Raw genomic sequence first — 26,358 nt, forward strand, 5'->3', positions numbered from 1 at the left:
TTACTCACTCTCCTTAAAGCAAATGTTTGTGAAGAAGGATGACTTAAATTCTACTTGTCTAGTGACCCACGTCAGTTCTAGGATAATGTGGTACAACCAGGGCATCCCCAAATCAGCCACAACGGAGGTGCATCCTTCAACTAAAAGCAGATTGTTTCTCTGTGATCCCCTTACAAATCAGCTGTAGCTCAAACTTGTGGTGAGTTATGGGCCCTGACAATGGCATCGTACCATCTACTTCCCTCACCTGTTTTTCCAGCATCTTGCTTTTTAAAGAGTTTTCCACCGTCTGCGACATTACTCAATCATAAATATTTCTTGTGGCCCGGGAATCCAACATTATAGATACGTTATCTGTCACAGATGGCACAAGAATCTCTCCAAAGTTGTAGAGATGGTTTGAGGGATTTTATTTAAGCCGTTGTGAGCCCTAGGGCCACCTCTCACTAGTCTATTACCCTCCTCCCTATCACAGGCATCCGTGCCCCCCACCCCCAGCTAGTACTAATGAAGTTGACAGCTACTGTCTAAAAGCTGTCTTGTGCTAGAGATGATGATGATGATCTAAATGCTGGCTATCTAAACTCCCTGAGGGACTTCCTAACTGTCCCTACTCTATCCAGTTGTTGGTGATTTTATGGGAATTGGTAAGTGCCTTGCAGACACCCTTTTAAATTTGAGGTTCTCTTTCATGCTCACTCCCTTCTTTCTCTCTCTATTTTTTGTCTTCCTGCCTCCCACCCTTACTCTCTCTCCTCTCTCCTGAGTCACCAATGTTTCTCACAGTATTTCTCTCACATCCACCCTTTGATGTTGCTACTCCCTCCTGCACGCTAGTACTACCTTCTCCACACCACTGCTACTCCCTTCTCCACACTACTACTACTCCTTCCTTCACACCACTGCTACTCCCCCCTCCGACTACTGCTACTCTCGCCTGCAACCTATTTCTCCCACAAAACCACTACTCAGTCACCCTCCTTCCACTCCGTATGACTTGCTTCACAATCACTACATACACTGCTTTACCTACACACTTGCCACTCAAACTGCAAAACCAAATTCCCTCCTAAGCTAATACCTCATCTGCTCCACAAATCACCTCGATAATCCACTGCTCCTTCCTTCCTCCTGTTGTTCTCTTGGTCGTCCTCCACCTCTGATATTAACCAAAAGAAACACACTTCTGCTCCTTGGTTCTATCACCCTGTCTCTCCCAGGATTGGGGAGCTTTCCCTTGCTACTCTGGCCCTGACTTCTACACCCTGGGCGTGTGTGTGTAATGACCGGTCATAAGAAGGGGGCTAAGCCCTGCCCACTTTCTCCTTGCTAGCTTGCCGTGTGCCAAAACGATGGTCTAAGTGGTGCAATGTTTGAGTTCATGTTGGGTCCCATTCCCATGGGGTCTCCCAATAAGTCTGTTGGGGGAGGGGGTGGTTCCTTCTGACCTTTGTACCCATGGTGGTCTAGCGGACTTTCTGCAGGTTACATGAGCTCCTTTACCCTGCTCGGGAACTAAATGGTGTTGCTGCACACTGAGGCTGGTGGCCAGGGAAGGCTCATGTTCATGTTCAAAAACTCTCTTCCTCATGGTCTTCTGGCAAGTCCTTCGGGGAAGGGTGGGTTTGTCTCTGAGTGGTATTTTTACAGTTTTTTTAACATCTTGTGCACTTTTGCATTTACCACAAATGGCTACTAAAGGTGGTTAGCACTCTAAAATGGCCGTGCCACAAGGTTTTTCTCTTGTTCTTTGGCCATATTGTTTTTTGGACTTCTTCCTGCCTTATATGGAGTGCCCTTTCCTGAGGAAATATGTGGCTTTCGTGGGCTAAGGGAGGGAGGGGGTGAAGGAGTTGTGTGTGGCCAGAGGACATTACACCCATGTCTGTCTACATGGGTGTAATTGTATGGGTGGGGCAAGGGCATTTGTCCACTCCCCCAACTTTTGTGGCACACCATTTTGTCCCACTCATTTGGCAGTGCCCCTTTCATTTAAATGCCATCTCCTTCCCCCAATATTTTCAGCAATCTTACTCCACTGTCCGTCTATTCTCAATCCACATCCCTGGTGTCTCAATGTCTGTTGCTGGGCAGATGTTGTGGCCAGTGGCTATCCAAGAAAAGATAGTCACTGCCTGTATGAATGGTGCAGATCCTTATTATTGGTGGGCTTGGGCATGTTCCCAACCCACATCTCGGATAAAGGAGGGTTCACGCAACCATTCAACAGATCATCATTGGAGCCAAGACCTCTACCAAAAAGTGCAGCCTGCTAATAATCCTTGGGTGACCCCTGAAGCTGAGCAGCGACAACTCCAGTGCTGTCCCGGTGAGGCTCTGCTCCTTTGCCTGACTTTCAGTGCTTCAAGCCCTGAACCGGTGGGAACACCAGTCTCGACACGTGCTCAAAGGTCAGCGCCTTCTGTTTTTCTTTTCGAAAGTGCCCGTGGATCAACCGGTGGACTGACAAGCTCCCACCTGCGCTAGCTCGCTGCATCAGTTGACATACAGACTTCATCCTTGAAAGTTGGAGGATCATCAACTTGCATATTCAGCCTTCTTGCATGAACTGATACTGTGGTGAGCCTAGTTCTTTGTCCGTCCATTGAAGATCAGCTGTCATCGTCGGACCATGGCAACCCCCGTCGCAACATTCGTCCTTCAATCTTTGTAGGTATCCTGCAGAGCCGGTGGCTTTCCAGTGACGGATGCTGCTAGTTATCATCTGCAGAGTTGTGTCTTGAGCTACGTGTATTATTCTATCGACTTCAAGCTCCAGGTCTGATTTCATTTTTGATCAGACATTGCTCAAGAACATTTTTGGCTAAATGGAGTTGCTGCCTTCCCTACAGTTACTTCTAAAGGACTCTGGAGTATGAGGCATGAAGTACCAGTAAGATGAAGATACACAACATTTGGGTTCTTTTACTGATGCTCCATGTCCCCTTCCTCCATATGACAATCCCACCATACTGCCAATTGTCTTAGTAGTTGAGGTTTTCGCAGAAAGTATATTTGAGGTAGTAACGAGAGTGTGTAAGTGGCCAGGCCTGTACATGCGCAGAACCTCAGCTGCACACAGGCTTTCATTTTGTTATGCTCTGCAAGGAATGCATTTAATTTTCAGCAGCCAGGTGATAAATAGCCCAGGACCCTGTAGTACAGTGGATATGGGCTAACTATACAAAGGTCTTTTTTTGAATATTAATTGTACATTTCTGCCACATTTTGGAGCACTTCTGGTAACTGCCCTGTTTTTGAAACTAAATACCAAATGTTTAGCTGAGTGTCGCATTAAATTTCATGACATTAGCACACTTTTTGTATATTGCTTCACCCAGATTTCCCTGTGTCTATTTTGGACACATCTGTGTTTGGTGAATTTTAAACAGAAATAAACAATTCTCCCCATCTTTGACTTGGTTTTCCTTTTTGTTTAGTTAAATACATCTTTTGAGACTACCAGTGCCACTCAATTGATTGCATTTATTATTTCAACATATTGACGTGTGAGGGTGTTATAATCGTGGTTAGATGATGTCCATTGCGACAGAATTTCATGTACAGTAGTGATGACTTGCCATACTTTATTGTTTAAATTATTTTTGTAGATCTATTTGCCACCTGACCTGCCAAAGGATTACAGGCCTGTGCATTACTTCAGACCAGTACTCCCTACTAATAATGAAAATTCCCAGGCACTTCAAGTGATGCTGAAATCTTCTGAAAAGCCTCAAAGTGACATTCCACAACAAAGTAGACACCAGCTGAGCTCCTCCCAGAGGAGAGATCTTCTAGGAGAAACATCCCTACAAGGTATGTGAACTGTGATAGGTTGCCTTACGTACTCTGCGCTCATTACAGGCAGAGTATATTGTAAAATACATTGGGTTGCAGTCACTTGTTTTTGCAAATCACACAAAATTAATCAATATAGTACAAGATTGCAGTATTTGAGCATGTCTATAGGTTGCATAGCAGAAATTGGTTTTATCTGATTTTACCGAAGTAAAATTCAGAGTGGTATGTTTCAGCAAAATACAAAATACCCAAAAAATACTGTTTTCTTTTGAAAATGTGTTTTTTTTATTTGGGGGATCTCCTCCAAGCCCACTGTTTTCTTATCCTTTTAACCCCATCCCCACCCATTTTAACCTCTTATCCCACTACCATATATATATTTATTTAAAATGTTCTGTATTTTTTCGGTATTTTGTACCTTGGTGAAAGTTACCACTCTGGATACCCAGAAGTTGTCTTTTATAGAGAATTCAGATGTGCACATATTCATCCCATTTGCGACATCTAATTTTTGTTTTTGGAACTGTTTGCCAGAGCCAAGACTTTTACATATGGCTTTTCATGGATGGGTCCTATACACAGGCACATTGAAAGTTGCTGTTGTTTTTTTATTTCCATCTACTGCAACGTGTTCTGTGGGCCTATGAGTTGTGAGTGTATTAGTAACATGCAACTAAGAAGGGTTGTGTCTTATGCTGGATACAGAAGAAGACTTGTATGTGGACATTTGAGATCTGAGCATGCTCCAGTATTACATACAGGCAGGCCAGAGGACTTCCTTTTTAGTACTGGAAAACAAACCAGTGCGTAATCAGGAATAAAAGCACCACTGTATGTCATTCTATTTCATCCTATCTCTCCTACAATAACTAAGAGTAAATATCAGTATGGCATTCAGTCTGCATAGTGGTACAGGAAGGAGTCTCTCACCTTCTCTAGGCATTTGTAATCTTCCCCATGTATGCAGTGTTCCCGTTTCTCCCATCCACTAATCTACTTTCAGATATTGTGTTGTTTTTAAATGTCCTGGAACTATACTACATACTACGGAGAGTGCTTCTTTAGTTGACAGGATCCTATTAGCCAGGATTGAGTTTTGCAGCTTCGGTAGAGCATTGAATATCAAGAGCATAGATTCTGCATCGAGGGAGACATTTTGAATTGGATTGATCCGGTCTACTATTTCAGGCACAAATTGGGCCACGCTGGTGCAGTGTGACATACCTCAGGGTATCTCACTTAACAAACCTCGAGAAACCCATATTCATGTGGCCCATGAAAGGCTGATCCGCTCAGATCCCAACTCTAGGGGTGAAAGAACGAGAAAGGCTCAACGGGATGGGGGAACACAAGGTTGTATTCGGGAGAATAACCCAAGGGAGACATGGTATTGTACCGAAGGAAAAGAGGATGACGAAATCGCCGAGACTTTTATAGGATACAACACCTTTACCTCACCTCCTCCCATTAAATCTCTCCTACCCAGATCAAATGACCCCTCTGGCCAGAGCCAATCTCTTAAACTCTCCAACCCGCTTGCACCCAAAGATTATCCATCCCAGAATCCCTGTTTTCCTGTTCCCTATCCGAATGCTCCTGATCCTTCTTTTTCACATCCCTCTGGTTATCCTTTACCGACCACCCAGTCTACCTTGACAAAGCACTTGCATTCTCACAAGCCCCTCTGTTCATTTCACAATCCCGGTCATTCCTGTTTGCTTCACAACCCCTACCAATCCCATCCCTCTGACTATTATTGGCCAAAATCCCAGTTGAAGGTAACCAACGACTACAGGTCCCACAAACACTCCTACTCTTTTCACAAACCTTACAAAACCTTCCCTTCGGACATCACTATGAACCCTTATACAAGGGCTATAATTCCACGTAACACCTCTTGCCCTTCCTACCCCGCAGAATATTCAGAAACTCCATCCCTCCCCCCTTTCCTGACATGAGCACTTTCCCCCCGACACAAAACACAAGGGTTTAATACTCAAACTGTTAACCTGATATATCCCTGACACTAGGGTCAGGCAGTGTCAGGCAATTGACTTAAATCACACACACCTGACGGCCCTTCCTTTCCCCCACAGGGGTAAAAGGTGGAGCACGAAAGCACAATACGAGCAAGGCAGTCTGCACAACGTAAGAGCTAACTCAGCACAGCAGTTCAAGAGGAGGAGAAAGACGGCGCAGACCGAGGGGGAGACAAGAAGATAAGTGACCTTGCCCTTTCGAGCCAGGCCCGTGAAACCTCCGCAAACAGAAACCTAACACTGCAAACAAAGGCCAGCGTGTCTTACAGCAAATGCCTACGGTACACGAGACCCTCCTCTGCTGATAACCAAGCCGGGGAAGGATGCTGGTCTCAGAGGTACGAACCTTGAGTCCAAGGGTAAAGAATGGCAAGTGGTTCATCACAGCCGGTGAGTCGAGGGAGAATCGATAAGAAACCGAACTGTGTTGAACGAAAAGTAGCCAGTGGCTATTTTTGAACTTTGAGAAGCTGAAGAGGAGGAAAACCAGCAACAGAGGAAGCCGACACCATGTGGGTGCTCAGGCAGGCAACTCTGGGCAATTACCCGATGGTAGAAAGACTACCGTAACCAGAAGCCCTTAGGAAGAGGCAAAGAGAGGTCAAAGTGGTCATATAGGGGTCTTGCAAAATCCTCTGTACCAGCAAAAGTCTTTCACCGGCAGATGATTGCAAAAGCTAAGGGAAGTGAATCCTGCATGGTGAAAAGTTAATACACAAACTGTATGTTTAAAAAGTTGAGAAAAGCCATAGTGAACCCAGAAGAGGGAGGCTGTCATTTGGAAGGGGTCTGAGCCCAATGGAGGGAGATCCAGGGGTGGAAAGTCACCACCCAAAAGTCGACTAAAAGAATTGTTTAAAAACACATCAAGATTTGTGAAGCAATAGGTATTGCAAGACAAGGTGAAGGGAAGCGCCCCCCTTGTCATTTGGGGATCCGAGCCCGGCCAAGGGAGAACCAGGGCTGGAAAACTACCACCCATCAGTTCACTGAGAAGGGTACTGTTTTGAGACTTTGTTGAATACAAATACTGAGGGGTTTGCGCCCAGAAAAGCGGGACCCAGTGGTGAAGCAGTCACCCAAAGTATATGTGAAGCAGAACTTTGTGTTAGTTTTTGGATACATCAGGCCTCAAAGGCAAGGGACTTTTTAATGCAAAGAGGCTTTACCCTCGATGAACCAGATAGCAGGAACGGAACTGGCGGCTCGTGCTGAGAAAGCTTGATCGTTTACTCTACTAGCTGAAAAAGAACTGGTGGCTCGTGCTAAGAAAGCTCAAGTGTGTGCTGTGCTCCAAGATCCACCTTGTCCTGTGTTGGAAACGTGGGGAAGGGAGACCACAGGCAAGCAAATCCTCTACTTATTATTTGGAACACTTATTTTCTTTATTGAAACCCTATCCCACACTCTTTCTATAATTAGTTGTAAGGAATTGGCAATAGGTTATTCTTAGATTAGGCCCTTTTACTTTGACAGGACGCTACTAGGACTGCCTTATTTTTCATTTGATGATTGAGGCTTGCTCCCATCTTAGATTTAGGTTTAGCTTAGGCGTTTTCCACCCTGCATTTGTTGTTCAATAAACACCCTTGAACTGTGATCACTTGTGTCTGTCTTTACTGTTGCCACCATGAGTTCCTTACAGCAGTTATAATATAGTATGTGTAGATAGGTGCCACTGACCTTGATGCATATTCAACATTTGTTTGTATTCAATAGTTTGTATAGTTTCATCAGTGCCCAGTGAATTCTATAAAGTACTTGCTGATGGCACCAGTGGTGCTGCACATTAATATGAATTTTCTGAGGGGAGATGGAAGACCGTTGTGTTGTCTGAGTTGGATTTAGGGGTAACCACTATTGTAACTTTATCACACTTGTGATCTACATTGGATAAAACTTGCACGCACATATGGAGATGATTCGTATTATCCATTGATAAGTGTTTGATATCTTACTGTCCTTAGATTGTATCCACGGTCAATATTTTAATAAAAACTATACACAAAAACCCACTTTGTTAGTCTGTTTAAGGGCATGTGGATTAGTGTCTGGTGAGCTGTTGTAATCATGGGGGCAGCCTTCTGCCAGTGCAGTGATCCCTTACATATGTGTCATCCCATGTGGGGTGTTGTTTTCTGAGATGAGCTATTTCAGACCCTGGGAGAATGAGGAGCATGTCGTGTGTTGGGTCATCCTCTCAATGTATGCTCTTGGAGTATTGAAACCTCATAACTAAGTGTAAAAAGTTTAAGTTGCATTAGCACCGTTGGTGGGGAAGCCAGCCAATCAGGAGGCTTCAAGTGCGGGCTAAATCTCCCGATGTTAGCCCGCGTTCCAAGCCACCTGATGGCCGCCTCTCCCGCATGACATCTTCCACCCACCCGGGCCCCTTTTTAAATGATCCCCCAATCCCACTTTCCACATTGTGGTGGTGCTCTGCCGCTGCTGCTTCCTTCTTCCTTTCCTTATGCGTGTGGATGCCATGGAGCGGGAAGTGGGGCTTCGTTCAGAGTCCGTGCCTTCCCTTTCCATGGTGGCCATCTTTGAAAAGTCCTGTTCAAGGAACAAAAACACTTACAATTAGCCCGTCCCAGCCCGTAGGATGTGTACTAATGGCGTTAAGCACCCGTTCCAAGGACTGGAACGAGTGGTAATGGCACAGGGCCCTCGTTAAAAGCCCTCGCTTTAGTCAGGCCTTTGACTTGGATCGCCGGGCCGTTACCACCCGTTCCAATCTATTTGCCAGGCATAAAAAGTAATTCAAACCCTGAACTGTCCACACGCACACAACACACCGTTTCTTGTTTGCCCAGAGTCAAATGTCACTGGGCCCGTCATAATATATACACTCATTTCAGCAGAGTCTTGTGTGTGTTTGAAAATCACTTTGCAGGGTTAAGGAATATTTGATTGTGTGACTGAGCTAGATGGACACATCTATGGCAGAAGCTTGGATGGAGATTTGTCAGAAACCTTGGAAAGTTTGCGATTATTTGTATTGCTGCACCTCTAGATGGTGCAAGTTTCCGGTACTTGTATAAAATTGGCTCCTCTTACCTCTCCTTTCCCCTTGTACCTTTTCCACTTCTCGACAATATAAGGCTGGAGACCATTGAAAGGGCACAGTGCCTCACTTCCCGGACACGCGTTGGCATTGCTGGACCACATCAATGGTGATTGGTTACGTCTTACTGGTGACCAATTCCTCAATGATGACCAAGGGGCTGATCTGTGAAATTAGCCATGTGTGACTGCTAGGGTTGGCTGCTTAGGCCTTGAGTTTCAGGGGGAGGAGGAGTCTTCTCTTCTAACCCTTTAGTCCCCCTTGGGCAATGTGTCGTACTTTTGACCATGCTTTCTATTTCTCTCTATTTCTACCCATGCCACCGCTCATACCGTGTTTTGAGAACACCCAGTCAGATAGGAGAGCAGTATTTCAAGTCTCTTCTGCACAAGAGTTGGCCTTCATGACTGTCTGACTAGTCTTGGGACTTTGGGCTTCCCTACCCCAATTGTGCCCACACATGGGAGGCTGCATCTTTTTCCATACAATATGTACCTTTTTGCATTGTTGCACTACAATCATTGATCATTTGAAATGAGTTAGGGAAGCTGCTGGTTCCATCTGGTAGTGTGTGGGCTTGGGGATTCTTACATGGCATGTTGCCACCTGGCGTTTATGGTGGTTCCAGCTTTTCAGGCTGTTCAGGATATCCCCCTGAATTTGACTTTATGGACCACAGGACACCACGCTCGCAGAAGTACAATGATAAGGCAATACCAGAGTTTTCCTCATGGAATGTTGCCTTTTTTATTTATTTATTTCACAAATCTTTTATTTAACATACTGTGGGAAATAATAGATGGGCATTCAGAGCAGGCACAATTCTACATTAAGTGATGACAAAGCCTCCTGTAAAACAAGTGTGATAAATCACAAAGGCAAATCCCAACTCCCACCACCCCCTGAGCTACTTCAACCCATTTGCCATCCCAAGATCAAACCACATTACAACAGCGTAAAGTGCTGCATCAACGGAGGCTTAACAACCACAGCAGAATAGTTCTCAGCAAAATCAATGAACGGTTTCCAAACAGTGACATATTTGCTGTAAAGGCCTCCACACAGCGCTGTAATTTTATCCACCACCAGTATCTCCCATATTTTTACCCACCACATTTGAACCACTGGGCCATCCACAGCTTTCCAATTTTGAGCAATGGTCAATTGTGCTGCCAGGAGGAGATGCCCAATTAGGGTGGCCATTGGACCCGTCAATGTGAATGACCCTGTTCCGTGTCACCCAGCACCACTATTCGTGGATCCATGGGAAGTAATAACCCTGTGATATACCTGCTTTTGGAATGCACCACCTTCCAGAAGAGGCATACTTTACCACACTTCCACACCATATGAAAGAGAGAGCCTATAGCATCACAACCCCTCCAACAGTTAGCTGAATAGTGTATGGACATATGGTGCAACCTCTCCAGGGTGAGGTACGATCTGTAACAGAATTTATAGGAACACTCCCTGTCTGTGACACATCTGGAAGACTTTAACAACCTGCCCCATATTCTCAGTCACGCCTCATTCTCTATGGGTCCTCCCTGATCAGTTTCCCACTTAGCCATGTAAGGTAGGCGCACAACAGGGGCCCCCGTATCTACCAGCTTGAGACACAACCTGCGATGTCCCACCCTGTAACGATAACTCGAGAGCATTCAGTAGCATGTTGGCACCCTGCTTTGAGTGGATGGAAACTCAATGTTGCAACTGAGCATATCGAAACCTCTCAGACTCCTGTAGGGTAAAAGCGACCTTGCATTCATTGAAAGTCATTGGGCGATTATCCTTGTAGAGCTGATGCAGGTCCGTTGGGCCACCCGCTAACCATTTCCCAAAGCTCCCTCGCTTGCGTCAGGGCTGGAAACTTGGGTTATTCCAGACTGGTGTAAGAGGCCCCACCCCTGTGGCCGCACCCCATCTTCAGAGAGCCCTGCCCAGATAATAGAGTGCAATTGGTTGTAGCCAACAGCGAGTATCCCCACTCCAGCTTCAAACATTTATTTTCCATATAAGGCAACTGGGACAGGCTGACCGCCTGTTCTGTTTTCCACTGCGGCTGCCAACTACTGTCCCCCCCGCCCCACCCCAAGTGACCATGTGGGAGAGCTGCGCAGCTAAATGATAACGAAAAACATAGGGAACCCCCAGTCCACCCGCCCCTACTCGTCTCAGAAGCCCCCTTCTAGAGATCCTAGCTCACTTATTCCCCCAGATACATTTCAAAATCTTTCCCTTAAGTGAGCGGAGATACGATTCAGGGATTCTTACCGGCAGTGCTGCGCAAAGTTAAAGCAGACGCGGGATAAGGTGCATTTTGATTGCCGCAATCTGGCCGAACCAAGATATCTTCTGCCTCCTCACCTAGATAGGTCATCAGTTCCTCGAATAGTGGAGGGAAGTTAAACCGAAGGACTTCTGAGATCCTGCTAGGAATGTGACCCCCCAACTAGGGAATAGTCTCCCGAATCCATTGTATTGGAGCAAGAGCATATCATAATTTATCCTAAAGCCTGAGACCTGGCCAAACCCCTCGAATTCTCCTAGCATCCAGTTACAGAAGAACAAGAGTTAATCAGGGGGAGCAACAAATAGTCTGCTTAAAGTGAAACCTTGTAATCCACCCCACCTACCCGAAAGCCCTCTATAGCCTTATTTGCCCTGATTCAACTGGCAAGCGGTTCCATACTCAAAGCAAAGATCAACAGTGACAGTGGACAGCCCTGCCTCGGTCCCCTAGTGATTGGCAAGCTAGACGATAGAGCCACGTTGGCTCAGAGGGAAGTAGACAGACTCTGGTAGATTGCCATTACCCACCTGATGAATCTCGGACCAAACCCAAACTGCTCCAAAACCCCACAGAGATACCCCCAGTCAACTCTGTCGAAGGCCTTATGGGCATCTAGCGCTATAATCCCCAAGTCCATCATCAGAGACCGCCCCACCTCCAACAAATTCAGTACCCACCTCACATTATCATGCATGCTGCGCCCCACAATAAATCCTGTCTGATCACTGACTATGAGCCTGGGAATAGCTGTCATGGCCACAGAGCAAGGACCACAAGCTCCATCACATAAAGGGTCCAGTTGGACCCAGTCCTGGCGCCTTTCCGCACCAGGCTCATGAGAAAGTGTGCTCTGCACACTTTTATTCTTGTGCACATGTTATTTCCTCCCCTGCAGGGCCTCAACATGCTTCCATGTCGGGCGTGGCCATAGAAATACATTGGGCTGCACGTGCAGCATCTTCTGGGAGTGGCAGGGTGGGGCCACAAGGCAGAGCAAAGAGGCGTTGCTGGGACCAGGCTATTTAAGCCTGCCCCGCCCGCATGCAAGCGCTTCACGTTAGTCTGCTTATAGCAGCGTAACGCTCACTGCCGTCTGAAGCGCCTCTTACCTGATTCCAGCAATACCCTCGCCTGAAGCGCCGCTTACCTGACTCCAGCAATATCATCGACTGAAGCGCATCTTACTTGACTCGAGCAATACCATCGCCTGCAGCACATCTTACCTGATTCCAGCAGCCACCGCAGTCGGAGCGCATACTTACCTGTTCCAGGCTTCCAACACTTACTCGGGAGCTCATCTTCGACCAGCATCCATCATCCGCCGGCAGATCTTCGGATAGCTGAGTCCCGTATGACTTTGCCAGGCCATTCCTGCAAGAGAAAAGGACAAACAAGGATAGAAACAACATAAAGACATTACTCTAAGGTCGCGCGCAACTCAATCCTCGTTCTTGACCTTAGAAACAAACTTACCATCTATTGGGACATCGTACACCCCTCAGCCCTCCATTGGGGCTCGCTCCCAGCACCGCGTTTCAGCTGGGCGTCTCATCACCTATTGGGGAGAAGGAAAGACATTACATGGGATACGGACTATAATCACAGAAAAAAGACATTGCAAAAGAATACGGACAATCATCATTGTTGAAGAACACTTACCTTTGAAGTGGATCAGCCACAGCCGGTCTGGGCTGCCACGCACATGGACCAGTGAAGAAACTAGGTCTATCTAAGGCGCCCCTGCAGTGAGAAGCAGGACGGAGAGCTCACCATCATAAACAAACAGGTGAGACTATATGTGTAGGCGCATGCTCACCACATTCTGGGAAGAAGGGTTCGAGGGAAACCACAGCCATATCACAGCATTCTCACAGCCTCTCGTATTCTCGCAGGGGCAGTATCAACAACCAGCGCAGTCCACAACACAGGAGCAGGGGAAGAAGACTGACCCAGGGGAGTCAGTTCCAGGGAGGGCTGCAACCGTGCCCCAAAGTCCCAGCAGAGACCAGGTGAGCGTAACGGAATGCGAAGCCTCTCCGAATCTCTGCCTGGGCGTTATGGAGACCTTGGAAACGGACCAGTTGGCCCAACTACTGGGGAAACTGTGGGCTGAAGTTCATGCCTCCAGACAAGAAACCAATGCCTTAAGAAGGGACCTTATCGTAGCTTGAGAACAAACTGATGACTTGGCAAGACAGATGCATCAAACACACGCAGGTCAGGTTCTATTACCTGGGATTGCACAGCCTCCTATGCCGCAGCCATTGCCACCAGTTCAAGTGGTGTTTCCAGGTGCAGTGCCACTGGCCCCGCCCGAACGTTTTACTGTCGATCCTAATAAGTATGCCATATTCATGAACCAATGTCGCCTTCTCTTTTGTGCCGGCCCGGGGCTTTTCCTAATGATAGCGCAAGAGTCGCCTTTGTTCTTTCATATTTAGAAGGCAGCGCAGCTGACTGGTCGATACCATTAGTAAACCAGGATGATCCTCTACTCCGAAACTTTGGGGTATTCCAACGGGAGATGGAAAAATGGTTTGCTAGACACACCCAAGGACAAGCCCTGGATAACAAACTATTGTCACTCAGGCAGGGAAAGCAAGATCTGCTGACTTATATCGCTACCTTTAATCGTCTCATAGCACAGACAAATTGGCCAGAAGAGAAGAGGACCACACTCTTATCAGGGATTGCATGGGGAACTGAAGGATGTTCTAGCCCAAGTGGTCCACCCTCCTGAAGGTTGTGCGCAGTACATCAATCTGACAGTGCAGCTTGACCACAGGTTGCAGAATCGAAAAATGGGTCGCACAAGAACTGAAGGGAGGTCGGTCTGTATGCGACCCGGGGACAATCAAATCAAAACCCACGAACCAACCAAGCCTATTCAGATCAGGGAACTACGGGCTCCTATCTCCAAGGCGGAGAGAGAAAAGAGGAGACAACAACAACTCTGTTTATACTGTGGAAGAGCAGGACATTTCCTCCGGTAATGCCCGGTAAAACCCCCTAAGAGGATAGTAGGTGCAACAGACAATGGCAACGAAGAAAAGGAACAAAACCCAGACGACTCCAACACCCGACAAGCGTAGGGGGTCTACTTGTTGAGCGAAAAGAAGGAGTCTGTACAGACCTCACATCTGGTCATCCCGGTACTTTTGGTCAACCACCAACAACCGTCAAAGGTACATGCCTTGGAGGCATATATTGATAGCAGAGTGGTGGGAAATGATATTGATCAAGATCTGGCTGCACGAATAGGCCTTCCTCTCCAGCAAAAGCTAAAATCGGAAAACGTCACAGCAGTGGATGGTTCTCAGTTGTCATCCGGCCCAGTGACGCAACATACCGACAGTCATGCTGATGTGTCGGGATGGTCATCGGGAAGACATCTCTTTTGATCTTATTGGGGCTCCTCAGTTCCAGATGATCTTAGGAATGCCTTGGCTGGAAACCCACGACCCTGGGATCAACTGGCGAACACGAGTACTGACCTTTCCTCAAGAATGCACTAACATCTGCAACCACAAAAACATGAAGAGCTAGGAACTCAAGACAAAATCTATCCTGGAGCTCTCTGGTTCCCTGCCCCCTGAATATCTGGATTACCAGGATGTGTTCCAGAAGGAGTAAACAAACACGCTGTCTCCAAACAGACCTTACGACTGCCAGATCGATCTGGTGTCCGTAGCACACATCCCCTGCAGTCGAGTGTACGCTCTAACAGAGCAAGAAAACCAGCATCTGAAGTCGTACCTAGATCAGTACCTAGCTAACGGCTTTAACTGCAACACTATTAGAAGTTCCGACCATGCCTGTGCCTGTTGGGTCCACCACACCATCATCTTCCATTTACCAGCTACCAATCCTCTCACTGTACCTACTATAGCTCCGGCCATCCCCACAAGGAACAAAAAAGCCCTCATCAGGGATAAATTACTCCCACTAATCCTCCCCATCCTGAACAACTGCGTCTCTCAACAGAATGACCCCACCATCTTAGTAGATACCTTCAATCAAATATTGCTCAAAGCTATTGATACTATAGCACCGCTCAAACTACGGAAAGCCGAACAACAAGCCCACCTGAACTCTTGGTTCACCCCGCAGCTAAGAGTCCTACGCAAAGAAAAGCGTAAGGCTGAATCTCTCTGAAAAAGCCTTCCCTGCAAAGCTAACAAAGATCGCCTCCTCATCACTTCCCTCAATTACAAGGAAGCGATCGTGCAAGCCAAAAAGGAGACCTATACCCAGCGTATTTCCCAAGCGGAATCCAACACGAAAGAGTTATTTAAAATCCTTAAAGAACTTGAATCCCCTTCCACTGCTCCCGATACCTGTTGCAAAGACAGTACATGGTGCAACAACATCCAAAATGCACTCCTCAACAAAATAACCACTCGGCAATCGAAAATTTACTCCAAACAAACCACTTTACTTACCTCCCCCCTAACTAGACTGATCATGACCACCACAGTCTCATTCTCTCACACCCCTTTCAGCTTCACCCTACTCACCATCCCCGAAGTCGAAAACATCATTCGCAATTTAAAACCTTCTAACTGCCAAGGTGACTCCTGCCCGGCACCCATCATCAAGGAAGCAGCACATGACCTCGCTCCTTTTATAACTACCTTCATCAACTCCTCATTCCTAACGGGAACGGTCCCTAACAACTTAAAGGACGCATGGGTTATCCCGCTCCTAAAAAAAAAGCAACTTTAGACCCTGAGATACCAACTAACTATAGACCTATCACCACTGTGCCGTTCCTCCTAAAAATACTAGGTAATACTAGCAGCATATCTTCAGATACAGAACTACCTGGAAACTAACAACCTCCTTGGCACAAGACAATCTGGCTTCAGACCCAAGCACGGGACAGAAACAGCACTTTTAGACCTCAAAACTTAAATTATGGACCTAAAAGACAATGGCAAATTGGCCCTTTTACTCTTACTGGACCTATCCGCGGCCTTCGATCTGGTCAATCACCAAATTCTTTGCCAGCACCTGAAATCCGCTGCCCACTTTTCCGATAATGCCACCAACTGGATCAGGTCTTTCCACAGGCAAATGAGGGTATTCTCACCCTCCTCATCAGCCGATCCAACACCAGTCCCCTGTGGAGTCCCGCAGGGGTCCTGTGTTTCCCCTACCCTTTATAATGTATTTACCAAACCATTGTTCGATTTGCTCGACTATCTGGGTGTCACCTACACTAATTATGCTGATGACACCCAGATACTCATTCCCATCACTGGTGACTACATTGCTGACTCCAAAGCCCTGAATGACATCTACCATGTCATCCAGGCCTGGATGGCGCAGCATGAACTGTGCCTGAACGATGACAAGACAGAGCTTCTCATCTTGGGTACGCATCAGAAACTTGGCAAACTGAGTCCATCGTTCAGCTCCTTCAATATTGACGGCAATTCCATCAAAGTATCTAAAGACACCAAAACCTTAGGAATCTATCTCGATTCCGCACTCACCCTCACCAGACAAACTAATGCAGTGGTTGCCGCGTCAGCGTACACCTGCAAGTTGATCACAGCTTGCCGCCCATTCCTCACTACTCAGAACTGCATCACTCTGGCCAGGACCCTGGTCATGTCCAAACTGGATTATTGCAATGCAATATATCAAAGCATCAACCAGGGTAATCTCCACAAACTGCAGACCACCCAAAATAATGCCATCAGAGCCGCCCTCAACATCCCTAGATCCGCCCACATTTCAGAAACTAGGAAGAACCTCAACTGGCTCTCAGTCACCCAAAGGATCTCTCTGAAAGCTTTGGCCCTCACCTACAAATGCGTAAACAATCAGGCCCCTACATATCTAGCCTCCCGATTTACTCAGCACATACCCGCGCAAGTACTTAGATCCGCACAAACTCAAAGCCTCATGATTCCTAGATACAAGCTCCAAACAGCTGGTGGCGCCAGCTTTTCAGTCCTGGCAGCCAAACTCTGGAACACCCTACCACTCACCATCAGAAATCTACCTTCCCTTAGCCTCTTCAAACTCAAAGCTAAGCTCTGGCTAGCTACCTCACGCTAACAACTAACCTTGGCCTTGTGCGTCCCAGCTGGGACCCTGTATTACATTGTTCTTGTACATTACCTCTCTTCGTCGAAGATTAGGTATATGTAACATCTTCTGTAACTCTGTCACAATTGTTATGTCTACTGTGATCATTTGTCATTGCTGTAACGCTCTATTAAGCTGTGCGCCGGTTGCCCTTGGGTCTGGTTTTGCGCTATACAAATAAAATAAGTACAAATACAAATACAAATTCATCTGCCCGTCTAAGTCCCCTGCCTCCTCAGCTTTCTTTTTCGTACCAAAGAAAGAGGGTGACTTAAGAACTTGTATAGATTATAGAGCGCTGAACCAAATCACATTAAAGAACGGATACCCCCTGCGACTCATCCCAAAATTGCTAGATCATGTGAAGAATGCTCAAATCTACACAAAACTGGACCTACGAGGGGCCTATCACCTTGTGAGAGTTAAAAAGGGAGACGAGTGGAAGACGGCATTCCGAACCAAATATGGACTTTACGAGTATCAGGTGATGCCCTTTGGATTATGTAATGCCCCGCCGGCGTTCCAATTCTTCATGAACGATGTTCTTCACAAATTGTTGGACGTTTGCGTACTCGTCTACATTGATGACATTCTTATTTACTCAACGTCCAAGGAGGATCAGGTTGGCTATGTAAGAGCAGTTCTGGAAAAGCTTCGTCAGCACCGGGTGTTTGTCAAATTGGAAACATTTTACTTCCATGTCACGGAAGTTGAATTCTTGGGCGTCATGCTTACCCCTCGAGGAGTTCACATGGACACATGCAAGGGGGATGCTATCCTTCAGTGGCCCATCACCAACATCCATAAAAGGAGTACAGATTGTGCTCGGATTTGCCCATTTTTATCGACGGTTTATTCAAAGGTGTTCACAAATAGTTAATCCAATCACCTCCCTACTGAGAAAAAATAAGAAATTCTTCTGGTCCCCCGAAGTAGAAAATGCCTTGCAGGAGCAGAAACTTGCTTTCACCTCAGCACCAGTTCTTCGGCACCCTCGACCCGACCTGCCATATATGGTCGAAACAGACGCCTCCAGCATAGCCATGGGAGCAGTATTATCACAAAACCCGGACATGGGGCCATTACATCCCATAGCATTTTGTTCCCTTAAGTTTTCCGCGCCGGAATTAAACTATGCGATCACTGACGAGGAACTGCTAGCGATCAAAAGAGCCTTCAAAACATGGAGACACTACCTTCTGGGAGCAGGACACAGGGTCACGGTTATCACAGATCACCGCAATCTGCAATACTTGAAGACTGCCAGGGCCCAATCTTCACGCCAGCTTTGCTGGGCTCTCTTCTTTGCAGAATACAATTTTGGCATTACTTACAGACCTGGAGTACGCAATGGGAAAGCAGACACCCTATCATGCATGGAAAGAAGCTTTCTCAACATCTGAGCCTGTGGCCATCATTCCCAAAGAACGGATCCAAAACCAAATCGCTGCAACCGCCTGTTTGGATGACTTAAAAACCGATCTCCGATCTCGGATGAACCAAACAGCACAACAGAAGTGGCTAGCTAGGGGAGACAAATACACCATCAAAACTGATCTACCCTATTTTCAAGGAAGACTATATTTTCAGTACAAGAAATTACAAGACCAGATAATGGCAAACTACCATGAATCATTAGTGGAAGGACACCCAGGGATTTCCAAGACTCGAGCTAAAATTCAAAAGGGCTATTGGTGGCCAACCTGGAGAAAAGACATTGCCCAATTCATTGCTACCTGTGGTGTCTGCGCGCAACACAAATCTCAGAAGTTAAGTCCCGCAGGGTTACTGCGTCCCTTGATTGTACCACCAGCACCATGGCATACGCTGTCTATTTACTTTACAACCGATCTTCATCCCTGCAATGGGTTTAACACGATCCTGGTTATTGTAGACATATTCTCCAAGATGGCCCATCTTATTCCATTGAAGAGGCTTCCCACTGCTTACGCCCTTGCCACTGTGTTTTTGGAGCAAATTGTCAAGTTACATGGTTTCCCATCGGTATTGATTTCAGATCGCGGAACACAATTCGTCTCAGCTCTCTGGAGGAGGTGCTGCAAAATAGCCAAAATTGACCTCCGGTTATCCACGAATCATCATCCCCAAACTGATGGCCAAACCGAACGGACCAACCAGACCTTGGAGCAATACCTGAGGTGTATGTTACAACAAACTGAGGAGTCCTGGAAAAATATCCTCTGGTTGACCGAATTCGCCTACAATAACTCCATCCACACTAGCACCAGACAGACTCCATTCTACACAGTGCACGATCGGCATCCTCGAACGTCCACTTTTGATTCACCTGACGAATTTGAAATGCCAGCAGTTACAACATTGCACAAGACTATCACTCGAACCCTCAAAGAAGCAGCAGAAAACCTGACCGTTTCCATCGAATAACATAAAAAATGTGCAGACCGACATCGAAGAGAGGCTCTGCATTATCAAGTCGGGGATAAGGTTTGGTTGGCGTCCAAGAACATTCCCTTGAAAGGACCCCGAGCCTTCCGTCCCAGGTACCTGGGACCTTACCCCTTCAAAGCCATCATTAACCCTGCTGCCATGAAATTGGATTTACCAGCTAACATGCAAGTCCATCGGTGTTTCATGTTTCTCTCTTGAAACCAATGAAACCAGATACTCGGATTGAGGCAACACCCAAGCCCGACATCATAGAAGGAGAACCGGAATACAAAGTCAAAACCATTCTGGATTCCAATATAGTGCGCTCTAAACTGTATTACCTTATAGATTGGAAAGGTTATGGACCTCAAGACCGTACATGGGAGCCTAGTGAATTCGTCCATGCCCCATGACTAATCGGACAATTCCATCGTAATAACCCCACCAAAGCAGGACCAGGAGGAAGAGCGCCCGTGACAGGTGCCGTGAGGAGGAGTGCTTTCATGGCCACAGAGCAAGGACCACAAGCTCCATCACATAAAGGGTCCAGTTGGACCCAGTCCTGGCGCCAGGCTCATGAGAAAGTGTGCTCTGCACACTTTTATTCTGGTGCACATGTTATTTCCTCCCCTGCAGGGCCTCCACGTGCAACCAGATTGGGCGTGGCCATAGGAATACATTGGGCTGCACGTGCAGCATCTTCTGGGAGTGGCAGGGTGGGGCCACAAGGCAGAGCAAAGAGGCGTGGCTGGGACCAGGCTATTTAAGCCTGCCCCACCCGCATGCAAGTGCTTCACGTTAGTCTGCTTATAGCAGCGTAACGCTCACCGCCGCCTGAAGCGCATCTTACCTGATTCCAGCAATACCCTCGCCTGAAGCGCATCTTACCTGACTCCAGCAATACCATCGCCTGCTGCGCATTTTACCTGATTCCAGTAGCCACCGCAGTCGGAGCGCATACTTATCTGTTCCCGGCTTCCAACACTTACTTGGGAGCTCATCTTCGACCAGCATCCTCGCAGATCCAGGCATCCATCACCCGCCGGCAGATCGTCAGATAGCTGTGTCCCTTATAACTTCGCCAGGCCATTCCTGCAAGAGAAAAGGACAAACCAGGTTAGAAACAACATAAAGACATTACTCAAGATCGCGTGCAACACAATCCTCGCGCTTGACCTTAGAACCAATCTTACTTATTGGGACATCGTAAACCCCTCAGGCCTCCATTGGGGCTCGCTCCCAGCACCACGTGTCTGCTGGACCTCTCATCACCTATTGGGGAGAAGGAAAGATATTACATGGGATACGGACTATAATCACAGAAAAAAGATATTGCAAAAGAATACAGACAATAATCATTGTTGAAGAACACTTAACTTTGAAGTGATCAGCCCCAGCCGGTCTGGGCTGCCACACACTTGGACCAGTGAAGAAACTAGGTCTATCTAAGGCGCCCCTGCAGTGAGAAGCAGGACGGAGATCTCACCATCATAAATAAACAGGTGAGACTATATGGGTAGGCGCATGCTCACCTTATTCTGGGAAGAAGGGTTTGAGGGAAACCACAGCCGTATCACAGCATTCTCACGGCCTCTCGTATTCTCGCTGGGGCAGTATAAACAACCAGTGCATTCCACAACACAGGAGCAGGGGAAGAAGACTGACCCAGGGGAGCCAGTTCCAGGGAGGGCTGCAACCGTGCCCCAACGTCCCCGCAGAGACCAGGTGAGCGTAACAAAGATCTACATCATACATCAGGCCAAAATCATAGAAAAAAGTCCATGTTAGTGAGGGTAATGGGGGCGATAGGAATCACAAAGCAACAGATCCTTACCCGGCTTAGGAATCAGAACAGTCATGGAAACACTCATAGAAGGGGCAACTCTACCAGAGACCACAGAAGAATAAAAAAGACCCACTAAGGGAGGAACCAGGAGCGTACAAAATTTCTTGTAAAAGGGAGCCGTAAAGCCATCCGAACTAGGGCCCTTATTCTTCAGGGACTTGATAGCCCACTCCACTTCCCCCGGTTGGATCGGCGCCTCCAAAGAGTCCAGTTCATGCCCTGCCAGAGTAGGTAAATTTACTCACTGCAAATAATGCAACCGAACATCCACTTGGGCAGGCTCCCACCTAAACACTGTACGTAAATGGGCCTAAAAAAATCACCAATTAATCAGCCTCACCACCCCCTGACTATCACGTAAGGCTAACTCAGTATTCCGATTTTGGAGTTTACGCAGCTTAGCTACCAGGAGGCGGTTAGCTCTGTTTCCATTAGCGTAATAATACTTCCTGGTCTTCAGCATTGCCTGTGCCGTCCGATCAGCGAGGTGCGCCTCCAGCTTTTTACGTGCCATTCTAAAGGCACGCAATGCCTTACGGGACCCACCCTCTTGTGCTCCTGTTCTGCCTGACGGACCCCACCTTCCAACCTCAATCTACCAATTATCGGTCAATAGTATAGGCTGCGGGCCTGCTGATGAGCTCCCCTTGCACAACAGGCTTCATGGCATTCCACACAATTTCTCGTGGTGGACCTGAATCTCTGTTCTCCAGAAAATAGTTGGAGATATCCTCCCTAGTTAACACTGGGTCTCTAAGCAGAGGATCATATAATTTCCATGGGCATCTGGGTCTCTCAGGCCTCCCACAATTGCCAGTGCTAGTGACAGTGGGGCATGATCAAACAGAGTGTGCGTGCCTTTATCCACCCCTCTAACACATGGGTACAATGCACTGCATAGAAGGATATGGTCCAATCTAGAGAAGCCCCCGTGAACATGAGAGTGAAAAGATAAATCCCTGTCCTCCCCATGAAACAATCTCCATGCATCAATCAGCCCCAGTTCTCTGAGAAATAGCCCAAATGCATTAGCCTGTTTAGCCTGTTTAATATCTAGTTTGGTAGGAGGCAGAGTCTTGTCCGCTAGGGGGTTAGGCACCAGGTTGAAATCATTAAAGACGCGGCAAGAGACCTCTCGCCTTTCATCACCAGACTCATCAACGCCTCCTTCTCTTCAGGAACAGTCCCTAGTAACCTCAAAGAATCTTGGGTCCTCCCTCTCCTTAAAAAACCCTCCCTTGACCCATCCATTCCCACCAATTACAGACCCATCACCACCGTCCCATTCCTGCTCAAGATACTAGACAAAACAGCATACCAACAAATCCAAAAATACCTTGAAACAAACCACCTCCTAGGTATTCGAAAATCAGGCTTCAGACCCCAACATGGGACTGAAACGGCCCTCATTGATCTGAAAGCCCAAATTGACACCCTCAGAGACAACGGGAAAACTGCATTACTACTTTTATTAGACCTCTCCGCGGCATTTGACCTAGTTGACCACAAAATCCTATGTAATCATTTAGACTCAGCTGCCCACTTCTCCCAAGAAGCCATCAGCTGGATCGAGTCATTCCTCAGCAACAGATCCATGCGTGTCTTCTCCACCTCCACCTCTGCCGCCGCCGACCCCATCCCCATCACATGCGGAGTCCCACAGGGCTCCTGGGTTTCCCCTACCCTGTACAACATGTTCACAAAGCCCCTGTTTGATGATCTAGACGGCCTGGGTATCACCTACACCAACTACGCGGATGATACACAGACCCTCATTCCGCTGATGGGAGATTACAACCAGGATTTGGCCTTGGTGAACAAGGTGTACCTCATCCTTCAGGCATGGATGGCTTTGCACAGTCTATGCCTGAATGATGACAAGACGGAACTCATCATCCTTGGCTCCGCCACAAACCTAACAAAACTAGACCACAATTACACCAACTTCATCATAGACGGGAACCCGATCAAGGTAGCCAAAGAAGTGAAAACTTTAGGAATATACATCGATTCCTCCATAACCTTCCACAAACAGGTCAGCTCTATGGCTTCCTCCACGGCTTACACATGTAAGCTTATAAGAGCAGCCAAACCCTTCCTATCCCCCCAGAGCTGCATTACACTAGCCAGAGCCCTTGTATTATCTAAACTGGACTACTGTAATGCCCTCTACGTAGGAGCCAGCAAGCAAGTCACCAATAAAATTCAGGCGTTACAAAACCACGCTCTCAGAGCAGCGCTCAGCATCCCCAGGAGAGAACACATCTCCAACATCAGGAAATCCCATAACTGGCTCAACACCTATGACAAAATCCTGCTTAAAGTAGCCTCTCTAACTCACAAATGCCTGAACAACGCTGCCCCACGCTACCTAGTAGACAGAATCTGCAAATATACCCCAAACAGACCTACCAGAACCTCCAACGCAAACCTGCTCATAGTTCCCACGTTCAAACGCACCAAAATGGGTGGCAACAGCTTCCAGGTGAAAGCATCTCAACACTGGAACGCCCTACCACCCTCCCTCAGGACGCCCCAAACCTACACACATTTTAGACGTAACTATATACAGTGGCTAAAGAACAAGGACCACTAATACCTGTAACCCACCACACTGCTGCAGTCCATGTAAAGTATGTTTATTTGTACATTTGTAAATATCTGCCTTTGTAAACATGCAACTCTTTCCGCCATTGTCATACTGTAATACTGCAATGTATTAGCAACGTGTAACCAAGCTTTGAATAACCATGCTGCTCATGCACCCTCATACCCTTGGGTCTGGTGCGCAATACAAATGAATAAACTAAACTAAACTAAACCCCGAGCAGGAGTTGTCCTTCAGCGAAAGGGAGCACTTGGAAGTAGGACATTTTCCAAAAATACATCCTGGCCAACATTAGGGACATACAGGGAAACCAGTCCCACAACAAGCACTTAACACAGACATCGCAACCATGATGGACCTTAACCTTAGAGATCAGGATCTGCTCACCCACCAAGATAGCCACCCCCTGCTTCTTCTCGCTCTCCCTACCCCCAGAGGCAAAACATAGTTGTGGGAACGCTTTAGCTTTCATCCACTTCTCATCTGCGCAAGCAGATGGGTCTCTTGCAGAAACACCATGAGCTTGCTTAACATAGATCTCCTTTTCATCTGAGAATTCAATCCCTGCGCGTTCCACGTACCCAACAACACAAGATCCTCCTCCTCCCCTTAACTGCTACGTCAGCCAGCATTACTCCCACAAACAGGCTGCCAAGCTCCCTTCACCCCATATCAAATTTCCCACGCTCCAGTACCACAAGTCCAATGCTCATCCCACAGTAACATTTGTAAACAAGCCCTCCCACCCCCTTTAGTCCAACCACAAACCATATTCCAACACGAGCAAATGCCAATCATCTGGAAACCCCTCAGGGAACCAGACTTGGAAGGCGAAAAGTGCCACAACCCAAAGTGTCTCCTCTCCCTGCTCACTCCCAATAGCTAAGAACCAAACTCCAGGATCACAACATCCCAGCCCCCAAGGTCAGCCCAATGATTTACTCCCGAAGGAGCCTACAACACAACCCATTAGCTGCAAAATAGAACCCCATGTTATTCAAACCTTTCTGGTCGGCCCCTTCACTCTCCTAACTGTGCCCACTTTCTGCCATTTCTGCGAGGGTACCGGGTGACCCCTCAGCCTATCCAAGTTCAACAGGGCTTCTGCATCTTTTAGTGTACGGACCACCCAGTGCTTCCCCAGGTGATAGAAATGAAGTGCAGTGGGAAAGCACCACCTGTAAGCCACTTCCTTAGTGCGCAACCATTCAGTCAATGGCCGCAGCGCCTTACGCTTTACCAGAGTTGTCGATGCCAGATCTTGATACAAGGAAAGAGACATATTGCGGAAAGGGATGGACGACAAGGGTCTGGCTGTGGCCATTATATGTTCTTTTAGCTTGAAGAAGTGAATCGGGGAGAGCACATCTGCAGGTCTGTCCTGAGTCAAGGTAGCACAGGACCTGACACAGTGAGTCCTGTCCAATTTAATCTCAGAATCCTCCAGTAATTCAAGAATGGATCGGAAGAGGTCCGCCACAATCTTAGGCAATTATTCATCTTGCACCGCTGAGGAAATGCCCGAATTCCGTTTCTGCAGGAGCGATTCTCCCCATCCTCCTGCTTGTCCTCCAGGGCGTCGCAACAGACCTCCAGGGCCTCGAGCCGGTTGGAACACTCACCCACCTCATAGGACTACTCACAAATTGTGTCCTCCACCTCAGACACCCTGTCTTCCGCTGCTGAAACTTTTGTATCCAATGCCAGGGTCTTGTGGGAGAGTTCCTACGTGCTTTTATGGATTTCTTTTCGGATTTCGGCTAACAATTCTTGCAGGTCAGACTTTGTAGACATCTGCGTAAACATGGCTGGGAGTGGGCCAACCACATGGACTTGGGCCGCCACAACCTCAGTGCACTTGCTGTTATCAGTGGACTGCAGCTTTGCGGAAATATCGCCCTGCTTCCCTAGTTTAGGTGTTTTGGCCATCCTGGACGTAGGAGCTAGGCGCAGTCCAAATCCACAACCCCCATAAAGTCTGCACCACTAGGGAGACAAAGTTGTACATTCAAGGCAGCATCCACCAAAATCGCCACTATTCCAAGGCACCCAGGGTTCTCGGAAGGCACAGAGAGAGATACATCGCACCCCAGCAGATTATCAAGCGGAACACGGTCAGCTGTGAATACAGGCACCCCCAAGGCCACTTCAGACAACTCCCAGCTGACTCAGGACGGACCAGCGTGACAGGTGGGC

At 47.4% G+C, this 26,358-nt stretch overlaps 1 protein-coding gene across 2 annotated transcripts in view; it reads left to right on the forward strand.

Annotated features, from left to right (window-relative positions):
- Window positions 1–26,358, forward strand: part of GPATCH1 (G-patch domain containing 1) — a 952,962-nt gene that overhangs the window by 371,320 nt on the left and 555,284 nt on the right. For both annotated transcript variants that reach the window (XM_069639172.1, XM_069639180.1), the window contains exon 10: window positions 3,612–3,816. In XM_069639172.1, coding sequence (XP_069495273.1) covers window positions 3,612–3,816 — 205 coding nt within the window. The remainder of the gene's footprint in view (window positions 1–3,611; window positions 3,817–26,358) is intronic.

This window comes from Ambystoma mexicanum, chromosome 1q (assembly GCF_040938575.1).
Source record: "Ambystoma mexicanum isolate Mex_15411 chromosome 1q, UKY_AmexF1_1, whole genome shotgun sequence".
Lineage (NCBI taxonomy): Eukaryota > Metazoa > Chordata > Amphibia > Caudata > Ambystomatidae > Ambystoma > Ambystoma mexicanum.